The following is a 26298-nucleotide window of genomic DNA, read 5'->3' on the forward strand; positions in this document are numbered from 1 at the left end:
CAGTGCAGGTACCGTGATCGCCCTGACGCAGGCTCGCAGTGCAGGTACCGTGATCGCCCTGACGCACAGTGCAGGTACCGTGATCGCCCTGACGCAGGCTCGCAGTGCAGGTACCGTGATCGCCCTGACGCAGGCTCGCAGTGCAGGTACCGTGATCGCCCTGACGCAGGCTCTCAGTGCAGGTACAGTGATCGCCCTGACGCAGGCTCGCAGTGCAGTCAGACATGCAGTGCAGCACAGTGCAGCCAAGGCCTGTTAAAGCAATGAAACCATTGGGACACAACTCCAATATCAGATACACACACATACTGCAGGGCAGTTTGAGTTAGTTAGAGTGCATGTGAAACACTTTCACTCCAGTTACAGGTGTGCTGTATTTGAGGGTTTGAGGAGGTTGTCACCTTAGCAGTTCATTATAAGTTCTCTAGGTTTTTTAGAAAAAAAAAATTGCTCTTTGCTAGAAATGGAAATGTCATTTTTTTATTTATGTTCCATTAGTTTTCCCACTTGGATATTTTTCGTGTGTTGGCAAGGTTTCTCAAAAATTGTATTATACTGTGGAACAGTTACAATTGTCACATATACGTCTGTTTTGACAATGTCAAGCAGACACACGGATGAAGCATTAGCCGACACGTTTGTAGTCTCTCAAGCAGCAAGTTTCCCCCGAGCTCAGGACTATAGAGACTCCTTCTCAGAGGTATAAAGAAGCACTGAATCAGTGCTGAGTCGAGCCACGCTGAAAACTAGCCACTGCTTCACCAGACACGCTCACTGTTTGCTCCTTCAGCACCAAGCTATTTCATTTCATTAAGAAAAAAAAAAGCAAGACAGGCTTTCATTGGAATTCAGAATGCTTGTTTGTTCAGTCTCCCCTTCCTAAAGCAGCACAAGGGAGGCATTTCATTCCAGCTCCTTTACTGTTCATCTGGCCCTCAGCAGGCTTAGAGAGCGGGACTGCGAGCCCCCAGTGCCGGAGTCTCTGTGACTGCCAGCGAACCTGCAGGCTACTGTACCTACTGAAATATACAGCCTCCCCACACGCATGTTCATGTTTCACCGACACTAAAACCAAACTCCAAAAGTGCCTTTATACAGCATTCTCCCATCATGTTATCAGAAAGCAAGCGTTAACTCTAACCCTTTATCAATGGTGGCTCGTCACTATAGGCAGTTTAGGCATGGCCTTACCATTAATTTGTCCGGTTATTATTTTTTTTCTTAAACAAATACAATGTAATTGCTCTGAATTAATATCATCTTTCAAAACGCCCGACCTCCGCAGCTCCGCTAGCTCTATTCGCTGCCCTGGACTGTGGGCTATCAGTGGCTAGGATGAGAGAGTTGCAACTCCCTTGAGATTTCACGCAAGCGCAGTGTATCTAGTAAGGCACCGGGAGGGGTCGGCCTTACCCACGCAAGCAACTATAATGGGCTCCAATGGGACGCTTTCCATGACAACTCTTGGCTTGGTAAGGCACTGACGGAGAGGTGCCTTACAAGGAAGCTGGCTAGCTTGAGAACGAGCAGAGGTCGTAAGGCAGTGTTCTGTTTTGTGCGTGTGTTTTGTTGTTTGGATTTTGTTCATTGAGTAGCTAATACATTTTAACTAATTGTCTATTATGTGTGCAGTCTTCAGTTCATTTTGTTAGGTGACTGGCTGGCTTAGCTAGTTAAACAGAGTTAATCAGGGCTGCTAACAGCTAGCTAGTAGCTAGCTAGCTACATAATCGTGATTCGTGATACTGTCACATTTCTGGAAGCGAGCAGCAGAGGAATTATAGTGTTGATGATCACCCCTGGACGGTTATTTCTTCAATTTGTTTGAGCCATTTTACTTAGTAACTGAGAATTAGTCCAATAAACAAAATCTGTCAAGAAATATCATTGTGCGCTGTCATTTGTAAGGATAACTGCTGATACAGATGTGTTTCATATTCTCATATTTTGAATGAAATATGAGTGTGAATTTTGAATGAAAAATGCTCTCTCCGCCTAAACATATTTGCTGGCATAACAAATGCACACTCATGCATGCACGTTTTTGTGCACGTGTTCACTCTGTTCCAAGTGCCTTACCAATGAAAAAAGTCACAAGCTGCCACTGCCCTTTATATTGCATTCTTCCATCATGCAATCAGAAAGCAGGCACTAACCCTGACCCTTTATACAGCATTCTCCCATCATGCAATCAGACAGCAGGCACTAACCCTGACCCTTTATACAGCATTCTCCCATCATGCAATCAGAAAGCAGGCACTAACCCTGACCCTTTATACAGCATTCTCCCATCATGCAATCAGAAAGCAGGCACTAACCCTGACCCTTTATACAGCATTCTCCCATCGTGCAATCAGAAAGCAGGCACTAACCCTGACCCTTTATACAGCATTCTCCCATCATGCAATCAGAAAGCAGGCACTAACCCTGACCCTTTATACAGCATTCTCCCATCATGCAATCAGAAAGCAGACCCTTTATACAGCATTCTCCCACTAACCCTGACCCTTTATATAGCATTCTCCCATCGTGCAATCAGAAAGCAGGCACTAACCCTGACCCTTTATACAGCATTCTCCCATCATGCAATCAGAAAGCAGGGCTGTCATTCCAGTTAAGAAGCTTTTCTGCCCAGCTTGACAGGTTCCATTCCCCCAAAACCAGTGTCACCTTCGGAGTATAAAGCCCCCTTCCCCTCCCCATCTTTGCTCTCTATTATGCAACATACAAGTAGGCTGTCAGGACCAACATTGTATTGTGGTACATATCGTACAGTGCACTGCATGCCGTGATGTGTAACGTACCAGTACATTTATTGCCTAAAACAGCAGAGGCATTTTCAAGGGTGGCGTTTATTGGCAGGAGCTCAGTTTTCAAGGCCGGCGATCCTTCATAAATCTGTTTCCTGTGGCGTTTATTCAAGGATGACGTTGACGTCAGGGTTCTTATATTTGACATCTTTTTTGGTGATGGCTAAATGACTAGGCAAAATTCTAAACGTTTCAACATTGAAACTGCTAACCCCCTCAGTCCTTGCTGTGGCAAGTGCTGGGTGCAGTGAGGGGTGACCCACGGCCTGCTTAACCTGCTTCTGACTCCCTTCTGAAAACAACACCTCATTGATCTTCAGTACAATGCCAGCTACTGTGTGCTGGAAAAGTTTTCAAAATAAAAATAACAAGGAAAAAAGGAAATATTCCTCCTCTGTTTACATTCCCCCCTTCCTTCACTCCTGACCTCGTCTAATTCTCCACTTCCCTTTTTCAGTCTATTGATTAGCAGGCTAAGGAAATCTCTCTGGCACGCACCCACAGACACACACCCATGTTCTTTTCCCCTCCCCTCAAATGAAAGTTGGTGCTGTCAGTTCTTTCCCACATGTCCGACTCTGCCTCTTGAAAGGAGAGGTGTGCTAATACCTCCGTGCCAGGCCGCCAGACAGTCACTCTCTAGCCTGTCCTCGACTCTCCAACACCAGCCATGCAGAGTGTATCATCAGCGCTGCTGCTCTTCAGCCTGCTATTCCTGAGTCAGGAGTATGGAGCCCTGGGGACAGAGACTCTCCGACACGCTGCTGCCGTATCAGGTAAGAGAGCCCTGAGGAGGGGCCACCGAGCATGGAGAGGGAGAGCCCCCGGTACAGGCTTAGTGTGCTGCGCCAGGGCAGGGCAACAGCAGAGTGCAGGCAAGCAGAGTGACAGAATGGCAACACACGCTAAATTATATAATTAGAGAGGCTTTTTAAACTAGAGTGAAGACGAATTTATTTGCAACAGCCTTGACAATAAATGCATTGCATGGGCAAAGCAGAGCAAAATGCAAAACTACAGTGCAAATTAGCAAGGGATGGGAAAAGATAAGGGAGCCTAGTACTGCCTCTTCTTTGGTCTGCTGATCTGCCTGTAATACACCAAAGAGGAGTGAACTATGAGCAAGGGTCCTGACGGAGCAGGATCCCAGCTAACTTTTTCTTTTAGGAATCTGTTTATTTAATTATTCCTGCAGCATGTAGCTCCAGCTTTATCCAAGTATGAGTGACAGAAACCTTCTATTGTGTCAAATACACTTTCTCTATGCCGGAAAGGTGAGAAACAGCCAGCCTGGCTAAAAGAAAACAGCTATCCTGGTTCAAATGATGATGCAAGTTTCTAATGCTTTCCCCTTGGTTACACTCTAGTTTACCATACCTCTCTGTGCTTTGCAATGCTAATCTATGCTTTACCGTGCTTGCACTGCGCTGTTTACACGTTGTATTGCAATTACTGTGGGAAACGTTTCTGAGGGTACGGATATAGATGAACAAACTTCCCTGTTAAATGTGCTGTTGTTTACCAGTCATTCTAATGGGATTGTTATGTGTACAGCTTTTTATTGGTCAGTAATGTAAAGCATATAGTGAGGTATATAGGGAAAAACACAGATAAGTGCTGCTTTTCATCAATGGGATGATATATTTAATATCAGTATTTTGTGCTATATTGTGTAACATATTGACAAACACTATTTTTTTTACTACATTTACTGTACATTTTTTGGTATTTATTTACAAACTCTAACACCCCATACACAATATAGATGTTATGTATTGTTGGTGTGCATGGAAAGACTCCCAGCCAGGCCAGGTTTGCTAGCTACTTGTTGTTTCTTGCTGGTGTCTAACACTGAATATAAACATAGCTTGTATAATGCGTAACCTCCCATTGCTGCAAACAGCACTGCCCATATGGTGGACACAGTGGAGGGCAAGAATCTTAAGCCCCTCCTGCTAAAACTAGAACTCAGGAACAAAGCGTTATGTCCACAAGGGTTGCTTTCTAATAAAACACAGGGTAACACTACACACATGGACAAATGAATAACATCTCAGTGTTAAATCAATATCTGTACACTGCCTCATTAAGCTTGCTGTCCAGTATTGGAAAGTCTTGATCCAGTGTGACTAGCTGGTGACCTACGCCACATGCTAGCTCTGCCCAGATTCAAACACTCGCTCCTGCACTAACACTCAGTAAAGATACAGGGCAGTTCTTCACCTTGCTGTGCTAGCTCTGCCCAGATTCAAACACTTGCTCCCTGCACTAACACTCAGTAAAGATACAGGGCAGTTCTTCATCTTGCTGTGCTAGCTCTGCCCAGATTCAAACACTCACTCCTGCACTGACACTCAGTAAAGATACAGGGCAGTGCTTCACCTTGTTGCCCAGAGGATCTCGTTCCTTTCAGAAGCAGCAGCTCGTTGTGGAATACTCTTTGTTAATGTTGAATTCCAGTGGGTATGGTAACAGAGCAGTGCGTACCATGTAACATGCTGCATTGGGTCTGATCTCTCGTGGAGTTTGTCCAGAGTTCTACAGTACATGTGTTTATAATGTGCTTAGGTGGGAAGTACATTTTTAGTCTGCATTTGTACATTCTTTAGTCTGCATTTCAAGTCTTGGCATTGCTGTAAGATTTGCAAATGCAGGGGGGAATATATAAATGTACCATTGAATCTTGAACCATGCAGAATTGTGTGGCTTTTAGCTTTGGTAATCTGTGGGAGATGTATAATATTTTGCAGTATTTAATTTAATTTAACAAAAAATAACTATTTGGATGGTGGAAATCGCAAGGCATGTTAAAACCCCAAAAGCAGGAACTGTATAAAACTATACCCAATAGACAGCTATTAGTTTATGCTTTTAGCTATTAGTTTCAGCTTGAAAAACTAATGCACACAAACAGAAAAGTGTGTTCTGTTTTTTGTATCCTTTTCTTCGAGAAATGTTGTATTAATATGGTCTTGAGGCTCTAGTGGAATGGATTTCAAATCTCCTAAAGAAAAATGATAGCGGCTAAAATACACGCCTATTGAATTGCTCTTTACAACTGCAGACTGCCTGTATTTTACAAATACAGGTAAATACTTCAGTAGGTTGACCATTTTTTCAATAATCTCTCTAGAGCTAGTTTTGTTGATTTTCACATTTGTTTTACTTGTAGTCATTATCCTTCACTGAATTGTATATTGACTAAATGAACTCCAGGCAGCAGTGAGGCTGTTGCACAGTGCAGTACGTGCAGGATTGCTTTAGCAGTGCCAGGCAGCAGTGAGGCTGTTGCACAGTGCAGTATGTGCAGGATTGCTTTAGCAGTGCCAGGCAGCAGTGAGGCTGTTGCACAGTGCAGTACGTGCAGGATTGCTTTAGCAGTGCCAGGCAGCAGTGAGGCTGTTGCACAGTGCAGTACGTGCAGGATTGCTTTAGCAGTGCCAGGCAGCAGTGAGGCTGTTGCACAGTGCAGTACGTGCAGGATTGCTTTAGCAGTGCCAGGCAGCAGTGAGGCTGTTGCACAGTGCAGTACGTGCAGGATTGCTTTAGCAGTGCCAGGCAGCAGTGAGGCTGTTGCACAGTGCAGTACGTGCAGGATTGCTTTAGCAGTGCCAGGCAGCAGTGAGGCTGTTGCACAGTGCAGTACGTGCAGGATTGCTTTAGCAGTGCAGAGACTGTGCTTCTACTGTGCAGCTTTCTAGAGACTGAGGAACACAGCAGTGTATTCATAAAGCCTTGAATGCATGAACAGCAATGTATTTACCAGCGTGTGGATGTCCCTTGAATGCAGCCCAGTGTTTTAATTATAAGTGTCCAGAATAACAGGCTTCTTCTGAGAGGTGGTGTTTCTGTGCAGACAGCACTCCACTCTCCCCAGGCACAGCATAGAGTCCAGTATAACAGGCTTCTTCTGAGAGGTGGTGTTTCTCAATCAGTCACATCTTTATTTAGTATAGCGCCTTCGCAACAAGTTTTCACAAAGTGCTTTAACATATACAGAACATAAAAGATTACAATAAAAAGGTAGATAGGCGTGAAAATGCAGTAAATACAATAAAATAAATAATTTTTGTACAGCTAAATACAAAAAAATACAATAAAACAACAAAAAACACTATAAACAATAAAAGACAATGAATTAAAAGTCAATTTGATAAATATGCTAAACTATAAGAATGTGTCTTCAGCCTACTTTTAAAGATTGCTACAGGAGGAGCTCTCCTAACAGGACCCAGGGGCGGAATATGATCATATTTTTTTGTTGAACTTCCTGAGATTGCTCATTGCCTTAGTCTCGCGTCGGTAGTTTCTACTGATTAGAGTTGGTTTCGACCCCTCTTTTTGAGATTGGTGATCAGCTTATTATTCTCTCTTCGGCTCGCAGTGCCGTCCTCTATGGTGATTGATTTGGCCTCAGCTACCTTCCAGCTCAGGCCTATGCGCCCCTCTCAAGCCTCAGGCTCTCCTAGCACTGGTGAGCTTATCCTCGACGCCGACGTTGACTGACTCAGCGATATCAGCCTGGCATCGACCGCACTCTTCCTCGGGACCGACCCCGATGCAGATTTAACTCGGCACCGATTGCTGGGCACTGAACGCACTCTTCCTCGGCACCGACCTCGACTGCTTTGTACCGAGCACACTCTTCCTCAGCGCTGACTGCAACATCTCGGCGCCGAAACCTCTTTCTAACCCAAGCCAAGGTGGTGAAGACGGAGAAGGTTACGCTGTTAGATGCCCCTATAACACCGGAGCAGACATTGGGGGCGACCACTGATGTGACCCTTGAGAGGTCCCACAAGGTCACGGGGGTCGCTTCCAAACTCTCATGCCTTCCTGCTTACCGCCAGTGCCCTAAGTGGCCTTCCCAGCCTGCTGGGGCAAGTGGGCCTGAACGTCGACCTCGACCCCAGACCAAGCAAGCAGGCAGAGGAAAAGCCAGTAGTAAAGGATCACCACCGGCTAGGCATAACCGATTCTCCGGCTGGAGACCAAGCCTGGGGCTTAAAAAAGACATGCCCCCTCCCAAGCCCAAGGGAGACCGCCCCTGAGGGGCTCTGGTTGCCACCTTCCCCCCTCACAACCGGACTGACCACTGGACATGGCCCATGGCAAGGCTGCATCCAGGACTCCTGTGTGCTATCGACTATGAGACATGGTTACACTCTACAATTCCACTTAGGCCCGCCACCCTTCAAGGGTGTGCTCCTCACCACCATTGAACCAGCGAGCGCGATACTCCTTCAACAGGAGAGTGCTGTGCGCTTGATAAACCCAAGCGATGCCCTCAGCGGCTTCTACTCTAGGTACTTCCTGGTGCCCAAGAGGGACTGCGGTTACGACCTATTCTGGACTTCAGGGTCCTCAACATGTTCCTCAAACAAACTTCAACATACAAGACGGCACAGCGTATCCTTCAGTCCGTCCAGCCGGGCGACTGGTTCGCATCGAGCAACCTGCAAGACGCCTACTTCCATGTCTCGATCCGTCCCTCACACAGAAACTATCTGCGCTTTGCCTTTCAAGGCAACGCATACAAATTCTGCGTGGTGCTGTTTGGCCTCTCGCTGGGGCCCCGCACATTTTTCAAGTGCATGGTTGCAGCACTGGTTCCACTCAGGCTTCTGGGTATTCAGATCTTGAAATACGTGGATGACTGGCTAGTTTGCACACGTTACAAAGCATGTGCCGAGGTGCACACCAGACAGGTCATAGATCTTGTGACGAAGTTAAGGCTCTCCATACATCAACAGAAGAGCAACTTCGTAACTTCTCAATCCACAGTGTTCCTGTGGATCAAACTGGACTCTGTGAGCATGCTTGCCTCACTGTCGGAAGACAGGATTCGGTTGTTGGAAGTCACACTCTCCCAATTCAGAGAGGATGCTCTTCTACAGGTCAGAATATTTCAAAAGTTGTTGGGGCTGATGACAGCCGCCCTGAGAATCCTTCCCCTATGGCTGCTGAAAATGCACCCTCTTCAAGCCTGGGTAAATACCCTCAAGGTGCATCCAGTCTGGAATGGGAGGGGAATAAGAGGTCAGTGGAAGGGACATTGGCAGAAAGCGCATATCAATGCCCAAGAACTGCAAGCAGTAGCCCTGACGTTATCTCATTTTCGCCAGCAGTTAGCGCACAAACACGTGCTGGTCCACACGGACAACATGACAGTGGTAGCCTACATAAACCACCAAGGCCTGAAGGTCTACCTGGCAGCAATATCGATGTGCCACGATAAAATTGACTCTGTGTCCCCTGGGGCACATTTACTGGCAGTACAGTTTCTTAAAGGGGCTCGGAGGCTCCGTCCTCCGATGAGAAGCATGGTCCCTAAGTGGGATCTGGAGATGGTGCTGGCGGTCTTTATGGGTCCCCCATTTGAGCCCATGGCCTCAGTAGAGCTGCGCCCTGTTTCCCTCAAAGTGGTGTTTTTATTAGACATTACGTCTTCCAGAAGAGTAAGTGAGCTTCATGCGCTCTCCATCGATGACACATGTATGGCTTTCACTGGAAGTGACTCGTGTGTAACATTAAGAATGAACCCAGCCTTTTTGCCAAAGGTGGTCTCATCATTTCATATTAACCAACCAGTAGTTTTGGAATCAGAGGAGGACCGTAGACAGCACACACTTTGTCCAGTCTGGGCTCTGCGCTGTTACCTGGATAGGACAGTGTCCTGGAGACAGTCCAACCAGCTGTTTGTCTGCTATGGGTCCCGCTCTAGAGGTCAAGCCCTATCGAAGCAACGTCTAGCGCACTGGGTGGCAGATGCGATATGCTTGATGTATGAATTGACGGACTCCCGCATGCCAGGGGACATTACGGTCCATTCTACTAGGGGCCAAGCGACTTCGTGGGCTCTCTTTCATGGCGCCTACTTGGATGAGCTTTGCAATGCTGCAACATGGACAGGTAGTCAGACATTTGAGGGTTTTTACTGCCTTGATGTTGCAAACCAAGCGAGGTCCTCTTTGGGCTCTAGGGTGTGCAGGCGTCATGAGGGCTCTGAGGCTATCGCCGTGAGGCTGTACTGTCAGTAATCAGGAGCCACGACAAGGGTAATGGTTGTCATTCCACTTGAAAGGGAACGTTAGGTTATTACCATAACCCTGGTTCCCTGAAAAGAATGACAACCATTACCCTTCGAGGTCGTGTCTCCAGGTGACCTTCGATTTCGAAAGAAAATGGTGATATGCTACTGTGAGGATGTCCCTCTTCAGCAGGAGGTGGGAGGGACTACCACCTCAGAGTAGGGCCCTGACAGGGCAGCTTTTTTATATATGCTCAGTAATTGACGGTCAGAGAGGCTCTTCCCATTCGATAATGGTTGTCATTCTTTTCAGGGAACCAGTGTTATGGTAATAACCTAACGTTTTGTGTCTTTCCATCTACGTTCTACTTCTTCTCATTTTTAAAGGAGCTGCGATCTCTAAGATGTTCATTAAGGTATTGTTGTAATCGTCTACTGAAGCATCGACTGATCCTGAATCAGAAAGTGCTGATGAGGACAAAGCGCCCAAGAACTCACCAGCAGTGGAGGAGTTTAGGGACCGGGTTTTAATAAAATGCTCCTGTGGGTTTATTGGCTGGATAGTGAAAGTTCAGAATTATAGGGGAGTGGTCTGAGATTACAGGATTACAGCATAGCAGGATTAAATTAAATGGGGGTGTGACCATTAATGCCATGGACAATTGCATCTAAACCATGTTCAGCAGTAATGGTGCAGCCCTTAATGCTAAAAAAAGAGAACCTATACACTGCAGGGAAAAACTGGGTTTGAAGAGCATTGCACAGCACTGGGGAATCACCCTGAACTGTACTGGTTGTGGATTCAATCCAGGGGGTCCTTTGTGCTGGAAAATGCTCGAAAAATCCAGCAGTGACTCATCAGGGTGTATCTTAAATCAACCCCTTGATACAAAAATGAATGACAGCTGCTCTAGTCGAAACGCTTGCCATTTTATTGCATTGAGTTACTTGTAGTACTACTATATATGTTGTCGTTCAGTTGTTTTTTTATTAATATTATAGTAAACTACAAAATTTCAAACAGACTATGGTCAATTTTTAAAAGGGAGGGTTAAGTTAAGATGAAAGATACATTAGCCTCACTGTTACGTTTTTGTTTTATTACATTCAACTAGCATCGCGAGAATACCCATGCTTGATACATGTTCTTAACATGTTAATCCATGACTCTGCCGTTGTCCGAATCACAGAACAACATGCTAAGTATACAGGTAGTAATAATTAAACTGTGCTGACAGCGGCGCTCCACGGCTGGAGCTACCAGGTGAACAGTGCTTGTGGGTCAGTTGGCGTCTGAGTTCAAGTCTATGTGGTTTATTCGATTAGTTTGAATTCCTCACTGCAGTGAAGTGGACTGGTGTTCCAGCCAATATGATTGTGTTTCACAGTGGGACACTGTGTCTGCCTCCTCTCGTGTTGAGCAGGTAAATCATCCAGAGCTTACCTTCACACGCTATCAGAAACTACAGAAACTCTGTCCCGTCCTGAAACCCCTACAGCAGTAGAAGGTTATAATTTACACAGCAGTTCTGTTATAGCTTAGGAGTAAACACAGAAATCAAAACATGGGAAAGACCCTTTTTTCCTCCCCAAATATTTTTTTTGTAATGTTGACCTGATACAAACAGTCCTGCTTACATCACGGTTTCATGAGACTCTAATCCTGACCCTGACCCTAAACTTAACCCTGACCTTGACCCTGAACCTCACCTTAAATTGGCATTCCGAAATGTAATATTTAGTCTGTGAAAAAGAACAATCCAACAGCAAAGCAGCAAGTCTGGGAGAATGTTATTAAGCTACATGCAAGGTTCCAATAGCATTCTACACTATAGTATTGTTTTTGTATTTGTTACCTTTACTACTTTACAAGGAAAAAGTTGATTGTTTTGCATTTGCTTTACAGTGGCTCTCAAAAGTATTCACCCCCCTTGGACTTTTCCACATTTTATTGTGTTACAACATGGAATCAAAATGGATTTAATTAGAAGTTTTTGCCATAATGTCCAAAAAGTCCATAATGTCAAAGTGAAAAATAAAATCTACAAATTGTTCTAAATTAATTACAAATATAAAACAGAAAATAATTGATTGCATAATTATTCACCCCCTTTGCACTTATACTGTAAATTTACAGTATAATTGTAAATCTCGAAAAACTACTCACTTCTAAATCTTTTGTAGTCATTTTTGTATTACTTTAGTATAAATACATGTTACTTTGGATTCATATGTTGTTTTTTTCTGACTTTATTTGAACGAAAAGACACAAAAGCTCCCGTTTTCTCATTGGATATAGTGAAATTTCAAAATATCACTGTCCTGGTCACAAAAGCAAAATTTGTGGGGAATAATAGCCATTTTCTATACTTTTGAGGCATAAGCAATTAGGAAATAACACTTACTACCCAGGAACCAAAACAATTTGTTAGACGGTGTAATTAGTTGAAAGAGTCCACCTGTGTGCAATTGAGGTGTTTCACATGATTTCAGGTTAAATACACCTGTCTCTGGGACGTCCCACAGTTGGTTAGTACATTTCCTAACAGAAACTACATCATGACGATGAAGGAAAATTCATAGCAAATCTGTAATAAGGTTCTTCAAAAGCATCAATCAGGGGTAGGCTATAAGAACATTTCCAAGGCATTGAATATCCCCCGGAGCACAGTAAAGTCCATTATTAAAAAATGGAGAGAATATAGCACAACTGTGAATCTGTCTAGAACAGGCCGCCCTCAAAAACTGAGTATCCGAGTGAGAAGGGCACTAGTCAGGGAGGCCACCAAGAGGCCTATGGCAACTCTAAAGGAGTTACAGTCTTCCACGGCTGAGCTGGGAGACACTGTGCATACGGCAACAATAGCCCGGGTGCTTCACAAAACTGGCCTTTACGGGAGAGTGGAACAAAAAGAAAGCTATTGTTGAACAAAACTCACATCAAATCTCGGCTAGAGTTTGCCAGAATGCATGTGGGAGACACAGACCAAGTGGAAGAAGATTCTATGGTCTGATGAGACCAAAATAGAGCTTTTTGGCCTCAATGCTAAACGTTATGTTTGGCGCAAGCCTAACACCGCACATCATCCTGAGAACACCATCCCTACCGTGAAGCATGGTGGTGGCAGCATCATGCTATGGGGATGCTTCTCTGCGTCAGGGCCTGGAGAGCTCGTGAAGAAAGAGGGCAAAATGGATGCAGCAAAGTACAGAGAAATCCTGGAGGAAAACCTACTGAAGTCTGCAAGAGACATAAGAACATAAGAAAGTTTTCAAACGAGAGGAGGCCATTCGGCCCATCTTATTTGTTTGGTTGTTAGTAGCTTATTGATCCCAGAATCTCATCAAGCAGCTTCTTGAAGGATCCCAGGGCGTCAGCTTCAACAACATTACTGGGGAGTTGATTCCAGACCCTCACAATTCTCTGTATAAAAAAGTGCCTCCTATTTTCTGTTCTGAATGCCCCTTTATCTAATCTCCATTTGTGACCCCTGGTCCTTGTTTCTTTTTTCAGGTCGAAAAAGTCCCTTGGGTCGACATTGTCAATACCTTTTAGAATTTTGAATGCTTGAATTAGGTCACTGTGTAGTCTTCTTTGTTCAAGACTGAATATATTCAATTCTTTTAGCCTGTCTGCATATGACATGCCTTTTTAACCCAGAATAATATTGGTCGCTCTTCTTTGCACTCTTTCTAGAGCAGTAATATCCTTTCTGTAGTGAGGTGACCAGAACTGAACATAATATTCAAGATGAGGTCTTACTAATGCATTGTACAGTTTTAACATTACTTCCCTTGATTTAAATTCAACACTTTTCACAATGTATCTGAGCATCTTGTTGGCCTTTTTTATAGCTTCCCCACATTGTCTAGATGAAGACATTTCTGAGTCAACAAAAACTCCTAGGTCTTTTTCTTAGATTCCTTCTTCAATTGCAGTATCTCCCATATGATATTTATAATGCACATTGTTAATGCCTGCATGCAGTACCTTACACTTTTCTCTATTAAATGTCATTTGCCATGTGTCTGCCCAGCTCTGAATCTTGTCTAAATCACTTTGAATGATCTTTGCTGCTGCAACAGTGTTTGCCACTCCTCCTATTTTTATGTCGTCTGCAAATTTTACAAGTTTACTTACTATACCAGAATCTAGAAACTAGACCTGGGACTTGGGAGAAGATTCATCTTCCAGCAGGACAGTAACCCCAAACATACAGCCAAAAACCACACTGGAGTGGCTTAAAAAAAAAAGGTCAATGTCTTGGAGTGGCCCAGTCAAAGCCCGGACCTCAATCCAATTGAGAATATGTGGAATGAGTTGAAAATTGCTTTTCACCAAAGGTCCCCATTCAACTTGACAGAGTTTGAGCAATTTTGCAAAGAAGAATGGGCAAAAATTGTAGTGCCCAGATGTGCAAAGCTGGTAGAGACTTATCCAAACAGACTCATGGCTGGAATTGCTGCCAAAGGTCCCTCTACCTAATATTGACTCAAGGGGGTGAATACTTATGCAATCAATTATTTTCTGTTTTGTATTTGTAATTAATTTAGAACAATTTGTAGATTTTATTTTTCACTTTGACATTATGGACTTTTTTGTGTTGATCAGTGGCAAAAACTCCTAATCTAAATCCATTTTGATTCCATGTTGTAACACAATAAAATGTGGAAAAGTCCAAGGGGGGTGAATACTTTTGAGAGCCACTGTAAAGCAAATGCAAAACAATCAACTATAAATGATCTGTAAAACAGGGCAGCAGGATCACAAGTCTAAACCACACTGTTTTCTCATGTTGGGAGGGGGCTTACAGGGCAATAGTACAACAAACATGTCTGCATAATCTGTGCTGCACTTTGATCCAATGAATGTATTCAAAAAGCCCTTACTAAATTATCTTCAATAGCAATGCAGTGGTTCTGCATGCATGCGATGTGGTCGCACAAGTATATGAGGCTGCCACTGGTAGTACAGAGGGAACACTTCTTGTTTTGACCTACCAATGAAATCACTATTGATTGTAGGAAGCAATGCATACTGCTGGTAATCCATTGCAGTATCACGGTCCCTGATCAGTCCCAGACAGACAGCTTGACACTGTATCCGACCACGCTATTTCTTTCAATCCTGGTGCATAGCTGTTAACACTGTGATGTGCGATGCTTTCTTCAGAGTAATACATTGGATTCCAATGGGTGTAGAAAGCAGGGCTGCAGTTCTGTGAGTGCTTGTTCTGATTTCTCTCTCACATGAATGGGCAGCTGTCTCACTGCTGGTTTAGGTTTTCCCAGCTGAAGAACTGCGTCCCATTGTGCTGCGTGCCACAGCGATTTCAAAAGAAATACATTTTAGCTTTCACATTATTTGGTGAAAGAAAACATGAAACCCAACCCCCAGCCACGAGAACAAGGTCTGTTTTCACCCCCTGCCAGCACCTGGCAAGCAGGCATCCCTACAGCCCTGTAACAGATTACACTGCCCAGCTATTCGATCACACTGCTGGGTACTGGCCCAGCCCTTTGAAAAGTTTCCCACAGTAAATCTGCAGTGATTTTGCAGCTTTCCCCATGCTTACACTGTTTAACATAGTTTACCACGGTTTGTATTGAATATGCTCTCTGTGCTTTACCATGCCTCCCTATGATTTACCACACAGCTCCTGGCTTTACCATACCTCTCTGTGCTTTACCATGCTTGCCTGTGTGGGGGGGAGCAAAGCAGTGTCAACATTGAACATTCTCTGTCTCAATTACCTTCATGAATGAGAAAAGAGAGGCATTAACTGTATCAGTTTACAATGAGATAGCGTGCTGCGCTTTATCAACGTCGCTCTTATTCTTAAAATAAATTATACAAAATGTGTAATGCAAGTATTTTTAAAGCACGGCACTGACTTCTACCCAACTCGAAATTGTCGTTCCACTAGGTCTCATTTTATAGTAATAAAGTGTGTACGTTACGGTCGCCGTTTGCAATGAAACTTGTGGGCAAAGTCTTTAAAGCTATCTGAATTGCTCTGATGCCAGCTTTTATATCACATATGCCAGCAAATATCCCAGTTAAGTAAACATTTCACAGTTACATACTGTAACTACTGCTACTGCTGCTGAAAAAAGAGCCCGGGGTAAGAACGCAGTTTAACTCTTTGTTATAGAGCGTCCATCCGAATACATCTCACCAGATCTGATTCATGCTTACAACCTGGAGTGAAGTTTAATCCATTTCACTTGCTTTCCACAAAGAATGGCACGTTGTATGAAATAGAAACCAATGGACACAAACTGCTAAATAAGAACAGCATTCCTGTGAATGTCGAAAGTAGCAAAGTATTACATTTACACAGATAATCATCAATAAATTACAATAAAACGAGGTGGTGTCTCCCATTCATCTTGGCAAATTTATCAATACCAGCTTGTATGTGTGAGTCTAATGTTTCTGCTTATCGGGTTAGCTCGCAATACTAAAAGATCGCTCAATCTCTCATCCCCAGTAGCTGTGTGCAGGTATGTTAAAGATCACTCAATCTCTCATCCCCAGTAGCTGTACAGGTATGTTAAAGATCACTCAATCTCTCATCCCCAGTAGCTGTACAGGTATGTTAAAGATCGCTCAATCTCTCATCCCCAGTAGCTGTGTGCAGGTATGTTAAAGATCGCTCAATCTCTCATCCCCAGTAGCTGTGTGCAGGTATGTTAAAGATCACTCAATCTCTCATCCCCAGTAGCTGTGTGCAGGTATGTTAAAGATCACTCAATCTCTCATCCCCAGTAGCTGTGTGCAGGTATGTTAAAGATCGCTCAATCTCTCATCCCCAGTAGCTGTGTGCAGGTATGTTAAATATCACTCAATCTCTCATCCCCAGTAGCTGTGTGCAGGTATGTTAAAGATCACTCAATCTCTCATCCCCAGTAGCTGTGCGCAGTTATTGTTTGACCCTTTTCATGCTCGAAAAGAACCAACTAACATTTGCATACAGAGAAATGTGTTATAAAAATAAATCCATTGATTTTCTTTCCATATAATGCATATTTAAAAAATGTAACATTTTAAAACAGTAATTATAACAATACATTTCAACGAGAGTATCTAATGCTGTTGTCCACCACCTTAAATTAAATATAATTTTCCGCAGATCCACTGTGAAAGACATTACAGAGCAGCTATGCATACCGGTGTAGTGTTATAAAGTGGTACATCGTCAGAAAGTGGTACGTGTAACACAATATAACCTGTCAGAAAGAAAGTGGTACTTTGTCAGATTTTGGTACATGTGCAATCAATTGCGTACTGATGGGTGTTTCTCTAATGTGAAAAGGAGATGCATTGTTCACTTTCTAATGAGTGTTTTGCAGCTGTGTTACATGCTTATTTAACCCTTTCAGGACTAGGTGTTTTTTGGCTGTAGTTTACTCTTTTCCTATAAAAATTCACTAAAAATCTATTTGTTACAGTATCACCTGGGAAATGGTGTCCTTTTTTCTGAATACTCTGGGGAGCATTATAAAGTACTTCAGAAACCATACAAACTTTTTGCTTTTTTTTTTTTCAACACATTATTTTCGGATTTATTATGTAAAGTATTATTTTTATTATGTATTCTGCAGATTCACGGATAAAAACGCTGACAAAAAATGATGTTTGAAAACTTACTGTATTTGTTTGAGAAGAAAACTTCGACCATCTTATATGTGGTTATATTATGTGTGTGTGGGGGGGGGTGTCAAAAAGTGGAAGGTGTCATGTAGATCGTCTGAGAGGGCAAACCGAGGTCAGTGGGGTAACTGTCCCCCCCCTGCCCTATAGCAAATAATGCCCCTGGATCGTATGTACAACCCCCACCCCCCCACCCCACCGCCACTAATAGTCTGGACCAAGTAGTCTCACTTCTCCCTCTCTCTCTGTCTGTTTCTCTGTCTCTCTCCGGCAGCCGGCCTGTGTCAGACGCGCCCCACAGACCTGGTATTCATCCTCGACTCATCTCGCAGCGTGCGCCCCTCCGAGTATGAGCAGGTGAAAGTCTTCGTGTCCAAGGTTATCGAGTCCCTCAACGTGGGCCCCAACGCCACCCGCGTTGGCGTGGTCAACTATGCCAGCCATGTGAAGAACGAGGTGTCGCTCAAGACCCATCACAACAAGGCCGCCCTGCTGAAGGCGGTCAGCAAAATCGAGCCGCTGTCCACCGGCACCATGACCGGCCTTGCCATACAGTTCGCCATCAATGTGGCCTTCAACGAGGGCGAGGGCGCCCGAGTGGGTTCCCCGGATGTCAGCAAGGTACCCACTCTGCCCTTTCCTTGTAGTTTTTCTTCAAGTTATTGAAGCTGTAGCAACTCTGATGCTGAATCCTGAAACAGCAAGCAGGGAAATGTGAATTAAATGGCATTGAAGCTGCTTACTCTTTAAATCAATATCTATTATAAATGAATCCCTGTGTGGAGGGTGTCTCTTAATGTTCTGGCTGCTTAAACTGTGTCAAATGATTTCTGTCATAATCAAAGACATTAATTTATTAAAAATGACAAAAATGAAGTTTGTACTCAGGAACTACTAAACATAAGAAATATTTTTTAAAAAGTTTTTTTTTGTAGAACTATGTTGTACTGTACACAGAGTGAGACGAGCTGGTGAGCGTTCTGCTTGACACGTTTCCTCCTAACACTCTTCCCCTGACACGCTTCCTAACAACACACTTCCTCCCGACACACTTCCTCCTGACACGCTTCCTCCTAACACTCTTCCCCTGACACGCTTCCTAACAACACACTTCCTCCCGACACACTTCCTCCTGACACGCTTCCTCCTAACACTCTTCCCCTGACACGCTTCCTAACAACACACTTCCTCCCGACACACTTCCTCCCGACACACTTCCTCCTAACACTCTTCCCCTGACACGCTTCCTAACAACACACTTCCTCCCAACACGCTTCCTCCTAACACGCTTCCCCTGGCACACTTCCTCCTGACACGCTTCCTCTCGACACGCTTCTTCCTGAGATGCTTCCCCTGACACGTTTCCTCCTGACACGCTTCCTCTCGACACGCTTCCTTCTGACACGCTTCCTCTCGACATTCTTCCTCCCGAGATGCTTCCCCTGACACGCTTCCTCCTGACACTCCTCCTCCTGACACACTTCCTCCCGACACGCTTCTTCTTGTGCCCAGGTGGCGATAATCGTGACAGACGGGCGCCCCCAGGACAGCGTGAAGGATGTGTCCGCCCGCGCCCGCGAAGCTGGCATCGAGATGTTTGCGATTGGCGTGGGCCGCGTGGACATGCACACACTGCGGCAGATCGCCAGTGAGCCGCTGGAGGAGCACACCGACTATGTGGAGAGCTACAGCTTCATCGAGAAACTCACACAGAAGTTCCAGGAGGCCTTCTGCAGTAAGACAGCACCCAATACCGGGAACGAGCCGCTGGGGCTGTCTTCTGTCAGCATAACTTTGTATCATGTTTGCAAGCATTAGTTTGATGGTCCTGGTGGGCTGAATGATGTGCAAGAAGATGGACTATTTTGTGAAAAGGGCAATTTACGAGCTTGCATTAATATAACTGAATATACAGTGCCCTTCATAAGTATTGGGACAGTAAAGTCAAAATTGCTATTTTTGCTGTACACTCAAACAACATGAAAATACAAGTAAAATATGAATATGAAGCAAAAGTATAGAATGTCACCTTTTATTTCTCGCGTTTTCAATACATACATGTTTTACCAGCTAAGAATAACAGCACTTTCAGAGTTCCATCCCCCCATTTTCTGTGAGCATAAGTATTGAGACAATTCAACTTAAAGCAAATATAGGAAGTATAAAAGTTAGTATTTAGTTGCAAATCCCTTGCATGCAACAACAGCAGCGAGTCTGTGACCCAAAGACATCACCAAATTTTTGGTATCGTCCTTTGAGATGCTTTGCCAAGCCTTTACTTTTAGCTGCTGCTTGTTTTGGGGAGTTTCTGACTTCAGTCTTCTCTTCAGCAAGTGAAATGCATGTTCAATCAAATTGAAATCAAGAGATTCTAGTCTAAAACTTTTTACCCCTGATGAACTCCTTGGTTGCGTTGGCAGTGTGCTTTGAGTCATTGTCCTGTTGCTTTGTGAAGTGCCGCCCAGTGAGTCTGGTGGCATTTCCTTGTACATTGGTAGCCAAGATGCTTCTGTACACTTCTGAAGTCATGCTGCTGCTGCCATCATTCATTACATCATCAATAAAGATGAGTGAGCCCATGCTATGACACTACCTCCAGCTTGCTTCACAGATGAGGTGCTATTCTTTGGATCATCTGCAGGTCCTTTTTTTCTCCACACTTTTGTCTTCCCATCACTTTGATAAAAGCTAATCTTCATCTCATCTGTCCATAAAACTCTGTTCCAGAACTGTACTGGCTCATCTCTGTACTTTTTAGCAAATTCTAATCTTGGCTTTCTGTTTTTGGTGCTGATCAGAGGTTTGCATCTTGCAGTGTAGCCTTTGTAATTCTGCTGCCGAAGTCTTCTGCGAGCAGTAGATTGTGACACTTTCACCCCAGCAGTCTGGAGGTTGCTGGTGATTTCACTGACACTTGTTTGAGGGTTTTTTTTTCACAGCTCTGGTCATTGTTCTGTCATCAACTGCTGTTGTTTTCCTTGGCCAACCTGGTCGCTGCTGATTGCTGAAGACACCAGTGGTTTCTTTCTTTTTCAGGACACTCCAAGCTGTTGATTTGGCTATGACCATCTTTTGTGCTATGGTTCTAATTGAGTTCCTCTTTTCTTTTAGCATCCAAATCGCTTGCTTTTCTTTCAGAGACAGCTCCCTAGTCTTCATGTTGGATTATGCCTACTGACACCAAATGCAGACTCCAAAGGCAAAAGCAAGGGATAGAACTGAGACTACACATTCATTTTACACTCTTTTATGTGTGAAGAATCAATGCAACAGAAAACTCCTGCTTAATTAGAAACACCTGTGAGCCAAATGTCCCAATACTTATGCTCACATAAAATGGGGGGGATGGAACTCTGAAAGTGCTGTTATTCTTAGTTGGGAAAATATATGTGTGTTGAAACAGCCAGAAATGAAAGGTGACATTTATGTACTTTTGCCTCATATCTTCATAATGCTTGAGTGTACAGCAAAAATAGCAAATTTGACTTCACTGTCCCAGTACTTATGAAGGGCACTGTAGATACTTTTCATCATTCATCACATATCACAATGCCTCGATACTTGATGAATTGTTTCCCATAAATGCTACCTGCCATGCACGTCCATTCATTGTATTATAGGTATCAGATGTGCAGTTTTAAAAGAAACGCATGCTATAGCAAACATTTATTTTGTGCTAGGTTAAGAAAGCTTTCAGTTTGCTTGCTGTGCTTTCCAGAAAGCCTGGTAATGTATGGTCCTTTCACCCCAGCAGTGTCTTCGGGATCAAAGCATCCTACTGGCTGCAAAACATGTCAGTCAATAGGGGAAGCCATTCTCTCTATTATTCTCTAACCACCTCCTCCCTCCCCCAGTGTCTGACCTGTGTGCCACCGGAGACCACGACTGTGAGCAGATCTGTATCAGCACCCCCGGCTCCTACAAGTGTGCCTGCAACGACAGCTTCACCCTCCAGGAGGATGGCAAGTCCTGCAGAGGTACGTCAGGACGAACGCAGCCCTGCCCTCCTTCCACAGGGGGGCCTGGCGCTCAAATAACAGCTTCTATTGGATGTCAGTGTATAGCTGTCTATTGCAGGGAAAAGATCATTGTCTCTTTCCATATATGGAATCATACATTCATTGTTCTATATTTAAAAATGCAATGTAATGACATATATATTGTTTCCCTCCTCTCTTCCCAACTCACCTCTCCTCCCCATCCCCTTCTTATCCTCTCCCTTACTCCCCCCTCACCTCTCCTCCCCACCCCCTTCTTATCCTCTCCCTTACTCCCCCCTCACCTCTCCTCCACACCCTACTCTCCTCCTTCTCCCTTCTCTTACACCACCTCTCCTCCACACCCTGCTATCCTCCTTCTCCCTTCTCTCTTTACATCCTTTCCCTTCCCCATCCCTTTATTATCCTCTCCCTCACCTCTCCTCCACACTCTACTCTCCTCCTTCTCCCTTCTCTCATATCCCTCCCCCTCTCCATCCCTTTCTTATCCTCTCCCTTCCCCCTCACCTCTCCTTCTCCCTTCTCTCCTTATATCTCTCCCCCTCCCCATCCCTTTCTTATCTTCTCCCTTACTCCCCGTCACCTCTCCTCCACACCTTACTATCCTCCTTCTCCCTTCTCTCCTTACATCTCTTCCCTTCCCCATCCCTTTCTTATCCTCTCCCTTACTCCCTCTCACCTCTCCTCCACACTCTACTCTCCTCCTTCTCCCTTCTCTTACACCACCTCTCCTCCACACCCTACTCTCCTCCTTCTCCCTTCTCTCCTTATATCCTTTCCCTTCCCCATCCCTTTCTTATCCTCTCCCTTACTCCCTCTCACCTCTCCTCCACACTCTACTCTCCTCCTTCTCCCCTCTCTCCTTACATCCTTTCCCTTCCCCATCCCTTTCTTATCCTCTCCTGTACTCCCCCCTCCCCACTCACCTCCCCTTCTTCTCCCCTCTCCCAATTTGCCCCCTTTCTACTCTCTCCCTCCTCCCTCCTTTCAGCCTGCAGTGCCTTAGCCACGGACGTGGTCTTCCTGATCGATGGCTCTAAAAGCGTGCGGCCCGAGAACTTTGAGCTGGTCAAGAAGTTCATCAACCAGATGATTGACAAGCTGGATGTGTCAGAGACAAAGTCGCACGTGGGGCTGGTTCAGTACTCCAGCTCTGTGAGGCAGGAGTTCCCACTGGGCCGCTTCAACACCAAGAAGGACCTGAAGGAAGCAGTGAAGAAGATGTCCTACATGGAGAAGGGCACCATGACGGGCCAGGCCCTGCGTTACCTGATGGATAGTAGCTTCACCCCCAGCCATGGGGCCCGGCCCGGTGTCACCAAAGTGGGCATCGTCTTCACCGACGGGCGCTCCCAGGACTACATCGGAGAGGCCGCCAAGAAGGCTAAGGAGAACGGTACGGCTTGCGGCTGCATGGGGGTTTGCTTCTCCCCTATGCTGCTTTCATATCAAAGCATTCAATAGATGAGTGTCTCGCAACCTACTTGTGGATCCCTGGGATAAGATATAAAAAATGATAATTGAGTCATATTTTCACTGGAGTTGTATTTTCGGAAAGGAAGGAGCGTCTTTAACAACGTGAATGCACTTAATTGAACCTTCTTAGGTGGTAATGCAGATGGCCTTCTTTTCTAGCTTTGCACTCGGATAAAATGCTTAAAAATACAGCAGATTTATAAGGTGTGCATTGTAGAGGTGCTAAGGAGCTGTGTGTGTTCCTTCCTCGAAGGGTTTAAGATGTACGCGGTGGGGGTGGGGAACGCAGTGGAGGACGAGCTGAAGGAGATCGCCTCCGACCCCATCGCAGAGCATTACTTCTACACGGCCGACTTCAAGACCATGAACCAGATCGCTAAGAAGCTGCACTTGAAAGTGTGCGAGGGTGAGTCACGGTGCAGACGGTGACACTTGAAAGTGTGCGAGGGTGAGTCACGGTGCAGACGGTGACACTTGAAAGTGTGCGAATGTGAGTCACGGTGCAGACGGTGACACTTGAAAGTGTGCGAGGGTGTGTCACGGTGGAGGCAGTGACAGTTGAAAGTGTGCGAATGTGAGTCACGGTGCAGACGGTGACACTTGAAAGTGTGCGAGGGTGTGTCACAGTGCAGACGGTGACACTTGAAAGTGTGCGAATGTGAGTCACGGTGCAGACGGTGACACTTGAAAGTGTGCGAATGTGAGTCACGGTGCAGACGGTGACACTTGAAAGTGTGCGAATGTGAGTCACGGTGCAGACGGTGACACTTGAAAGTGTGCGAGGGTGAGTCATGGTGCAGGCATGACTGCTGAAAGTGTGCGAGGGTGTGTCACAGTGGAGGCGTGACAGTTGAAAGTGTGCGAGGGTGAGTCATGGTGCAGGCGGGGTTACAATACAATATTCAAACGACACATCCCTCTATTACAATACAATATTCAAACGATACATTCCTCTATTACAATACTCAAACAATACATCGCTCTATTACAATACAATATTCAAATGATACATCCCTCTATTACAATACAATATTCAAATGATACATCCCTCTATTACAACACAGTATATATCTTGTGAAGAATCAGGATATGTGCTTCCTGTCTTTCATTCATAGTGCTACATTTAAAAATACTAAAGGAAATTTCATACACATGATTAGGCTAAGCAACACTAGCAACACGTTGTACGTGCTTCCAGTTGAAATTGCTCACAGCGCGCTCCCTGTCTAATGAACTGTTCAACACACCTCAAGGTTTGACCTGCAGTGCTGGTTGTTGCTCCTTTATTCTTGTAATCACTTTGCTGTTTTATTTCTCCTCCAGAAGAGAACCCATGTGAGTGCGAGAACATCGTCAAGTTCAACACCAAGGTAGAAGAAGCCATAGCAGCACTAACGAAAAAATATATCCTTTTATTCAAACAGGTGAGAGGGTGGCAGGGAGCGCGAGCGTGTGTGCGTGTGCTTGTGTGTGCGCGTACATGCATGTGTGTGCGTGAGCACTGACATGGTGAATCAATTGTTTGATTATGCGGATTGAGCTGTCATTGATTTACCATGTGAAACGTGAGAAAGTGAAGAAACAGCTGCTTGGGTTTGTGATGATTAGTGCTGCTTTTCTCAGGCTGTGGAGATCAACACCAATGACCCTCGTGTGTGGAGAGTTCGGTCTCTGATGGAATAATCAGTTTGTGCAGCTCTCTCTTAATGTGGCCCTACATATCCTCCAGGGCTGTGTGGCATCTCGGTCTATCACTCTCAATGCCTAGGGAGCATGCTATCACTCTCCCTCTCTCAATGCCTAGGGAGCATGCTATCGCTCTCCCTCTCAAAGTCTAGGGAGCATGCTGTCACTCTCCCTCTCTCAATGCCTAGGGAGCATGCTATCGCTCTCCCTGTCTTAATGCCTAGGGAGCATGCTGACCAGTTTTCCCTTATAAAAGTTGCAAAAACGTGCATGGTAATTTTGCTACTGTCAGATCTGCACTGCTGGAGAGGAGGCTGCAGTGGTGTCAGATCTGCACTGCTGGAGAGGAGGCTGCAGTGGTGGCAGATCTGCACTGCTGGAGAGGAGGCTGCAGTGGTGTCAGATCTGCACTGCTGGAGAGGAGGCTGCAGTGGTGTTAGATCTGTGCTTTTCTCCTTTGTTCTGCATTCAAAGGGATTCCAGCATCCCTGATATTCGCAATACTATTTTGTGAATGCTGTGTCTGGGTTTGTCCTTAACCCCTCGCTCACTGGATGCCGTGACAAAGAGGATTGCCAAGCTGGAGAAGCGGCTCGTTTAGAGACACCGAGCACCCGTCCCGTCCTTGTTTTAAACATCACATTGTAACATACTGAGAGTCCCGGCATGTACTCAGCTGTGCTTTCCCTATTGTATTCCAACCCTGTCCAGCTTTGCCTTCACACAAGCCTCTCTTGCGTGGAAGACCGGAGTGTTGTATAGAGTGCCATTGAGTAAGAAACCTTGTATAAATGCAGGAAAAGCAACATATTTAAAGCTTAATATGTGTCTCTGCCCATCAAGATATTTATTGATATACAGAGATGACGGTTCTAGTGTTATTGCTTCTGTGTGTTTGTCTGCTTATGTTTGTCCTTTTAAGTTCTAAAACCCTAAAGTATCTATTATATTTAATATATATATACAAATAATTTAATATATGATTTGACATTACATTTTGGATGCTTTTTTAATGATAAACGGAAATATAATTGTACAGAGAAAGAACAATACAGACGCACCCCAGGTGAAATGATAATAATGCACGTATGAATGTGCCATACGTTTTATATCTGGCTCTTGTACAGTGTTAACAGAGCATGCGATCATTCTGCTTCCCTGACACGGAGCGTTATAATAGCAGGTGAAGCTGAAAGAAGTAGTGCGTTCCTTGTTAATAACTGTCATTGATTTTAATGTCATTTCTCTAGATGTTTTATTTGTTTTCTTAAAGTGTAACCACAAACGCTACATCGTGTCACGTGTTGGGTTCGTTTAAAACAATTCAAATTTCTTGTACAAGACTAACATTTTAAATGTGCTTCTCTTTACTCTAAACTCTTCAACTTCCTTAAGAAAAAGCACCACTGTGGTCAGGTTTTAATGAAGAATAAAAGTTTTATTTATTTGTTTTATTATTTAAAAGATTGTTATAGTCAAAGTCTCAAACTGCACACTGTACAACACATTTTCAGAATATACAACTCAGCATGATAACATTTAAATAACAAAAGTAAACTACATTCAGAACAGAAAATAGAAGATGAGAGAGGTGGGACTCAGCATTATCTGCAGAGGCGTGGCGCTCGCGCCTGAATTACA

General features: G+C 44.6%; 1 protein-coding gene across 1 annotated transcript; it reads left to right on the forward strand.

The window, feature by feature from the left end:
• The first annotated feature begins 3360 nt into the window (after nucleotides 1–3360).
• matn1 (matrilin 1) lies at nucleotides 3361–26121 on the forward strand. The gene is made up of 8 exons (XM_041234120.1): nucleotides 3361–3586; nucleotides 17772–18118; nucleotides 19010–19232; nucleotides 21352–21474; nucleotides 22487–22891; nucleotides 23225–23377; nucleotides 24295–24375; nucleotides 25209–26121. Exons 1-8 carry the CDS (start codon nucleotides 3481–3483, stop codon nucleotides 25256–25258), a joined length of 1488 nt encoding a protein of 495 aa, XP_041090054.1. The 5' UTR covers nucleotides 3361–3480; the 3' UTR covers nucleotides 25259–26121.
• The last annotated feature ends 177 nt before the right edge of the window (nucleotides 26122–26298 follow it).

Source organism: Polyodon spathula, chromosome 32 (genome assembly GCF_017654505.1).
Source record: "Polyodon spathula isolate WHYD16114869_AA chromosome 32, ASM1765450v1, whole genome shotgun sequence".
NCBI lineage: Eukaryota > Metazoa > Chordata > Actinopteri > Acipenseriformes > Polyodontidae > Polyodon > Polyodon spathula.

Excerpts from the sequence above, each read along its gene's own strand:
- matn1 (XM_041234120.1), top strand. The coding sequence starts at position 3,481 with ATGCAGAGTGTATCATCAGCGCTGCTGCTCTTCAGCCTGCTATTCCTG. Across the intron at positions 22,892-23,224 it reads CAAGAAGGCTAAGGAGAACG|GGTTTAAGATGTACGCGGTG; the intron begins GTACGGCTTGCG and ends CCTTCCTCGAAG. Across the intron at positions 24,376-25,208 it reads AGCAGCACTAACGAAAAAAT|TGGATGCCGTGACAAAGAGG; the intron begins ATATCCTTTTAT and ends CCCCTCGCTCAC.